At 34.3% G+C, this 8,141-nt stretch overlaps 1 protein-coding gene across 1 annotated transcript in view; it reads left to right on the top strand.

Moving 5' to 3' along the window:
* LOC134275003 (uncharacterized) overlaps nt 1-7,722 on the top strand; it is a gene marked incomplete at both ends in the record, with an annotated part of 16,579 nt that extends 8,857 nt beyond the window's left edge. The window contains 2 exons of the mRNA XM_062757242.1: nt 5,815-6,303; nt 7,354-7,722. Of these exons, the coding sequence (XP_062613226.1) occupies nt 5,815-6,303; nt 7,354-7,722 (858 nt within the window). The remainder of the gene's footprint in view (nt 1-5,814; nt 6,304-7,353) is intronic.
* Between the last annotated feature and the right edge of the window lie 419 nt (nt 7,723-8,141).

Genomic DNA, 8,141 nt, shown 5'->3' with positions numbered 1-8,141 from the left:
GTCAAAATTAGCATGGTTTTATCGAATCTCGCTCAAACTTTTGCGTAAAAGAGACTTAAATGTGAGAAAAAGACAAACTTGACAATCAAAGAAAAATAGGCGATCGTGTTACAAACTTATATAGCATAAATTCGTCAGGTGTTTTTACCAGATTTGTGGGATCGATGAAGGCTCAAGAGAAGTAAAGTTTAGTGTGCCCAATATTTTTTCGTAAAATCCAAAATGGCGGCGGCGCAGTTGTAACCCCACCGTACCTCCACATATTCGAAAATTATAATGCATAGAAAATAAATAAGACTTTTCATGTCTGAGTAACTTATATTCATTTTTGGATTCAAATTTCAAAAGCAGTAGTGAGTTTTGGGGCGCCGAAGTTGAATTTATATGAAAAAATACGCACAGAATCCAGTCGGGGACAAGATTAAGCACAGTTTATTCGTAAACGGTAAGGGTCCTGTTACTCAAAATATATTTGATGAAAACTGCATTAATATACTTTAGTTTAATACAGAACATGTTTTATTTCAAACAATGGAGAGCTATATAAAAGACCGAAAAGTCAGCCGTATCATGTAAAAAAAAAATCTTAAATGAATGTCTATGATAGCAAAACCGGACATAAACCGTGCTTGTAAACAAACCATACAATGAATAATGGAATTGCTGATAAACAATATCATAGTACTACTCTACCTCTTTTCAAATTAAAATTTTCTTTGAAATATTTTTTCAAATAAGCCTTTGACAGAACTTTTACGATCGTCTCATGTGGATAAAAACGCGACTTTTCAGTATGCTTAACATTCTATATTCTGACGTCATTTTCGGAATTATTACGTCATAAAAATAATAAAGTGACGTCACAATATGTGTATATTTTTTTTATCTTTCCAATGATATCAAACTCAATAATTTCCGTAAAACGGTTAATCTTTTATTAAACAGTTGCCAGAACTTTTGAAATGCCCCTCGTATATTTTCATTCCCAAGTAACTATAAGGCCTACCTGAACCTAACTTGCATGGATGATGCATCTAGGGATGGACACTACCAGACTTGCTTCGGATGCTGTATCTGACCTATATTTTCATTCCCAAGTAACTGTAAGCCCTACCTGAACCAAACTTGCATGGATGATGCATCTAGCAATGGACACTACCAGACCTGCTTCGGATGCTGGATCTGACCTATATTTTAATTCCCTAGTAACTGTAACCCCTACCTGAACCAAACTGATCAAATTTTATACACATAGGAATTTTCATGTTGCTTTACCAATATATCCTCGGCGGTCCATTCATGTCCTATGGACATATTTCTAGTTTCATTAATACTAGTGTTGGCAAATCGGACGATTTTTAGTAACCGGTTACTCGCTTAATCTTCCGATCGAGTACCCGGTTACTCGGATTATTTTTTGCCATAGTTTCCGTATTTAATATTAACCTCCTTATTGGTAAAAATTAACCACAAATGCAACGTATATAAATTTTATTTATTTACAAATACAAACTTTAAAAAACACACAACTTTTTCGAAGAATATTGATTTTAAATGTCACGCCAAACGGTCCGTTTGTTTTCATTTAAGAAAAAAAATAATCAATACATGAAGAAGTAACGTGTTGCGATCGAGAAGAGTTAATATACCCTGTAATTGCTGGTTGTTTTTTGTGGAGTTTCCTGCAAGTCACTGGTTTCCGAATTTTGTGTCAATCTAAGGTTATTTAGCATATGTGTAGTCCCACCCGTATATGACAGCTCCGATTCACATAATTTGCATCTGACAGATTTCGATTCAGTCTTTCTTTTACTGTTCAAAAGTTATGGCCAAAGTAAAAAATTGAATTTTTTGTTTAAAGGTGGGTCAAATTCCAAGGTCGAGGCCAAAAGGTCAAATTTGGTGGTACCCAAAGAAAGGTCTTCTTACAAGAAATACACTTGTGAAATATGAAAGTCACAGCTCCACTAAATCAAAAGTTATGGACAAGGTTAAAGTTTTTGCAGAAAAACAGACAAACAGAGAGACAGACAGACAGATGGACACGACAAAAACTATATACACCATGAAACTTCGTTTACGGGGCATAATATGCTCTGTAAAGCTATGGGCTAGTGTAAAAAACACATTCCACTAATGCAAAAACTATACATGTAGACATAACCTTTTGATTTATCACACAGTATATTCATTACATTTCTTAATTCTTGTTTTACTCCACCCTTTTACTCAGTTCTGAGTATAGTTTTAGCTCACCTGAGCTGAAAGCTCAAGTGAGCTTTTCTGATCACATTTTGTCCGGCGTCCCTCTGTCTGTCTAGCTGTCCGTCTGTCTGTAAACTTTTCACATTTTCGACTTCTTCTCATGAACTGCTGGGCCAATTTCAACCAAACTTCCCACAAAGTATCCTTGGGTGAAGGGGATTCAAGTTTGTTGAAATGAAGGGCCACGTTCTCATTCAAGGGGAGTGAATTGGGAATTAATGAAAATTTGGTGGCATATCTCAAAAATCTTCTTCTCAGAACCACTGTGCCAGGAAATATGAAACTTATGGGGAAACATCCTCAGGTAGTGTAGAATCAAGTTTGTTCAAATCATGACCCCTGGGGGTAGGGTGGGGCCAAAATTGCCGACCAAATATTACATAGAAATATATAGGAAAATTCTTTAAAAATCTTCTTCTCAAGAATAACAAAGCCATAATTCATCATATTTATATGGTAGCATGCTCAGGTAGTGTAGATTCAAGTTTGTTTAAATCATGACCCCGGGGGTAGGGCGGGGCTAAAATGGCCGACCAAAGTTTTACATAGAAATGTATAGGAAAATTCTTTAAAAATCTTCTTCTTAAGAATGACAAAGCCATAATTCATCATATTTATATGGAAGCATGCTCAGGTAGTGTAGATTCAAGCTTGTTCAAATCATGACCCCTGGGGGTAGGGCGGGGCCAAATTGGCCGACCAACGTTTTACTTAAGGAATGAAGCTAATTTCAACTTATGTTATACTATATAATATAACTTGGTACAGTTTAAGCTTTATAAACCGCGAAGCGGTTTATAAAAAAGCGTAAACTGCCCCAAGTTATGTTATATCGTATAACATAAGTTGAAATTAGCTTCATTCCTTATAATTTAATTTCAGTTATGTCAATAAGACAATTTTTCCTCCAGAAGAAGACTTCAAATTGAGCATTATTTTAAAAGTAACGTCAAGCGGAGTATTACGTTTTTGACGTAAGTCATTGTGACGTAGGCAAGTTATATTATCCTAAATATTATATGTTCCTCTGAAGGATTCAGCCAATGAAATAGCTTGATACAAGTGAAATTAAATTATATAGATATATATAGGAAAATTCTTTAAAAATCTTCTTCGTAAGAATGACAAAGCCATAATCCATCATATTTATAAATAAGCATGCTTAGGTAGTGTAGATTCAGGTTTGTTTAAATCATGACCCCGGGGGTAGGGCGGGGCCAAAATGGCCGTCCAAAGTTTTACATAGAAATATATAGGAAAATTCTTTAAAAATCTTCTTCTCAAGAATAACAAAGCCATAATTCATCATATTTATATGGAAGCATGCTCAGGTAGTGTAGATTCAAGATTGTTTAAATCATGACCCCGGGGGTAGGGCGGGGCCAAAATGGCCGTCCAAAATTTTACATAGAAATGTATATAGGAAAATTCTTTAAAAATCTTCTTCTCAAGAATGACAAAGCCATAATTCATCATATTTATATGGAAGCATGCTCAGGTAGTGTAGATTCAAGTTTGTTCAAATCATGACACCCTGGGGGTAGGGTGGGGCCAAAATGGCCGATTAAATTTTTACATAGGAGTGTAGAGGAAAACTCTTTAAAAATCTTCTTCTCAAGAACAACAGGGCCAGGAAAGATGACACTCATCCTCAGGTAATGTAGATTCAAGTTGGTTCAAATCATGACCCCCGGGGCAAGGGTGGGGCCAAAATGGCCGACCCAATTTAAGTTTTACATAGGAATATATAGGAAAAATCTTTAAACATTTTGTACTCAAGAATCACTAGACCAGGAAAGGTGAAACTCACGTGGAATCATCCTCAGGTAGTGTAGATTCAAATGTTTTCAAATGATGACCCCGGGGCTAGGGTGGGGCCAAAATAGCCGACCCAAGTTCTACATAGAAATATATAGGAAAAATCTTTAAAAATCTTCTTCTCCAGAACCACTGGACCAGAAAAGGTGAGACTCATGTGGAATCATCCTCAGGTAGTGTGTATTCAGTATATATAAGTTTGTTCAAATCTTGACCCCGGGGCTAGGGTGGGGCCAAAATGGGATATATAGGGAAACCTTTTAAAATCTTCTTTTCAAGTACTTCAAAGCTATGATTAGTGTTATTCATATGGAATCATCCTCAGGTAGTGTAGATTCTAGTTTGTTCAAATGATGAATGCCTGGGGGTGGGGAGGGGTTTAAATTCAAGCCTGATGTGCTCAGGTTAGTGCTGTGGCCCCTGGGCCTCTTGTTTGTGTTAAAAACTGTTACTTATTGTTTGAGAAGATTAGTATTTGACACGACAATATTTGAGAACTTGTTTTTTTTTCGTTAGGCCTATAAATTAGCCATTTCAAATTTCAGCAATGTTAGGGTAATATTGTTGTGATATATTCATATGCACTGTTTTTGATGCATAAATGTTAGAGTGAAGTGAAAGAAAGGTTTATTTAATTAATTTAAAATCGTAATTAAATGATAAAAAATGAATGTAATAATTTTCATCGTTTTCATCATTGATGATGTTTTCCAATCAAATTTTTTTCTTTGATACTTCAATCAAAGGAAAAAAATATTACATTCATTTCTTAAATCACTGTGTATTTGTCTAACTTACTGTCCATTTCTTTGTCTGTGCAATCATGCCCAGAGCAAAACTTCAAAATTGGAATAATTAATATTAAAGTCTACACTGATTACAATAATTATGTGTGTTGACCTTGACCCAGCTTTACTTCATTAAGTTCAAGGCCACAGATCACCCCTGTCAAAGTCTCAGATAAAGGTCTATTTTCATTTAATTGTGATATAGGACTTACTTATTAACGTACACAAATGTACATGTTATGAATTTCTTTTATGGAGGCCGAGAGATTCCTCCCATCGAAATATGGCTAAAATATTGCCTACTCGGTGTGAAATAACAATAATTAATCAATCATCAGAGATGCCTGTATTCTTCTTGGTGCTCATTGAAAAATGATTGACATCTAGTGGTGGAAATCGATAACTTGAAGCCGTCATTTCTTTAGAACTTATTTGGCCTTTTCAACAAACAGACAAACAACCTCAAATGTCCATGACAACAACCCTTTTCAGAAACAGTTAAATATTTGGGAGGAGATCTGTTATCTGTATAATACTAATATAAATAGGAAGTTTACTCTATTTTGTATAGAATTTGAAAAACCGATGACGTAAATACATTCAAGGTGTTTTTCTGACAGTGTATATATTTATACCCCCCCTCGCATGGAAAGTTGGAGGGTATACTGTAATCGGTATGTCCGTCCGTCCGTCTGTTAGACTTTGGGGTATCCATCTCTTATCCGCAACTCCTCTTATACCATTGAGTAAAATTTTATAAAAATTTCATAGAATCTTTATTACATGTACATATTGCCATTGTGCACCTCCTATTTTATTTTTTAATCGGACACATATTTTGGGTTTCCCGGCCACAGCAAAACATGGACTTTGCCATTATAATCAAATGGCAGATGGGGGTATCATTGCTCACAGTATCTCTAGTTCTTATTTTTTTTTGTAGGTGGAAATACACTTTTGATATGCCTTCTTCTTTCCAATTCCTACAAAATAAACATGAAAAAAGGAAACTGGATGACGAAATATAATGCTGTTGCCAAAAGTTTTCATTCCAAGGAAATCACAAAGCCACTTACTCTTACAGATTTAGAAGAATACAAGCCAATTCTGAAACTCAATGAATCAGAGATCAGTTTTTCCAATGAATGCTTCAAAGATATCAGTTTCTTAAAATTATTAAAGAGTCCTAAAATAATCAGAGACAGGAATAGAGTTTATACAGTAAACTTTACTGATATTTTCTTGACTTGGGCAGAAAAAGAAAACATTGCTGAGTACTGTAGATCCTGGAATTATCAGAGAGGAGAGGATGAAGTTTGCTGTTGGTTAATGCCAGATAAAAATGAAGAGTTTTTAACACGACTAGGAGAAGATATTTTCACGAACCCAACAATGGAGGACCAGTCATTCCATGAGGCCGTATTTAGAAAATGTAGGTCTATTTTCAGCTCACCTGAACCAATTACTTGGATAAAATTTAACAATAGAAGTTTTTTGCTAATGAGTAACATGTATTTTATTTGTCCCTGATTTCATCTATAACTTAAACTTTCAAATCTTTTTTTCCCCTTTTAATCCTTTACATTGATGTTGTAAGTTAAGTACGATAGACACTCAACTCACCTGAGTCATTCATCTTTGAAGAATGGTTAGAGTCCTTTTATCATCTGTAGACTGTGTAATGTTGTGAGAGAGGTAAAAGAACACGTCTGTCTAGTTTACTAACTATTTATTAAGTGACCATCAGATTGAACATATTCCCATGCATATGATAATGATTGACAACAGATGAAATTAGGGAGAGGACTTTATCCGCGCGAACTGATAATGTCAGAGAGCAGTGCTTGATTGAAAATAAACATTCTGATGCTGGCATGATAATTGTTAATTACAGATTGACAGATTTAATTTAGAGTATAAACATTACAGACTGTACTCATTGGACATCCTTTTTAATAGAATCTTTTTACCAAATTTAATGAAACTTAAATGAAATCATTCTTAGGTAATTTGAGGAGGTATACATTTAAGATTTTCCGAAACTTATGCCATTTTTCAAAGATAGATTATATGCTACTTTTGATTCACGATTTTATCTTGGGTAGAATGCAATTTTTGTCACAATTACAGCTTCTTCAAATAAGTATGCAATTCAGTTTGTGTTATATCAAATTTTAACATGTTATTATGTTGCATGTATTGGCTTATGATCATTGCTAGACAAACAGATCTATGTTTTAAAAAGTATAAGCTGAGTATTGTTTTAACAGTAAAGGTATTCTAATTTAACTAAGATAAAAATGTTAATCTTTCTTTTCTACTTATATTTTTAATTCACATACTGATAAGGGATAAATAAATCACTGACAATTCTACGTTCGATAATTGGATCTCGAGAATAGGAAAGTTATCTTTGTGATTGTTTATAATCATTTGTTTGACTCCGTCACAGCTATGTAATGCTAGAGTTTTGTCATTATAGATGGAATACCAATGCAGATCATCTTAAGGGGAGATAAATCTGTGAAGAATTTCATCGAAAATCTGAAGAAAGGGAAGACAACCATGTACCACGCCTCTGGGATGATAATAGGGTGTGCTGGTAGTGGTAAAACAACATTGTTAGAGAGACTGAAGGGCATTGACCTGGAAGAAATAAAGAAAAATATCAGTTCAACCCGGGGAGTCGATATCCACACAGATGTCTTTGATGTGAAGGATAGCATCCAAGGTATAATTCTTTATTCATTGTTTTCATTGATCCTGATGAATAACTATTGTATGATGGACTTCAAATTAAAACAAAATGGATCATTTCACAACGGTCATATTAAGGACCCTCTCTACACAAGTGCATTTTTTTTTGACATTGAGAAAAATATATTGTATAAAGGAGTTAATATTTTGTTTATTTATTTAGTTTTCACTATATGGTGCGTGACATATACCCCCGGGAAAATTGATCAAAGACAACACAGTATCAGTGAATAGAAATCACTGTTAATTACTTCAGTTGAGAAAATACATGTAAATAACATGTTCAATTAATTTATCTTGGCCTTTTAAAATGATAAAAATACTTAAATCAATTACAAATTGAGTAGTATATTGTAAATTTCTATTTTTTAGAATTTAGATCTAAGGGCAGATCACTCTTACTGCAGAAAAATACCTTAGAATCGGCACTCTTTAGTGTGCAGTGTAGAGAGGGTTCTTAAGACACACAGTACGAACTGAAAGAAATTGACTTAAGATTTTTGTGAACAAAGT

Source organism: Saccostrea cucullata, unplaced genomic scaffold (genome assembly GCF_032062105.1).
Source record: "Saccostrea cucullata isolate Sc308-1 unplaced genomic scaffold, CSIRO_AGI_Scuc_v1 ctg14382, whole genome shotgun sequence".
Classification (NCBI taxonomy): Eukaryota; Metazoa; Mollusca; class Bivalvia; order Ostreida; family Ostreidae; genus Saccostrea; species Saccostrea cuccullata.
This window is presented reverse-complemented; position numbering and strand designations above follow the sequence as displayed.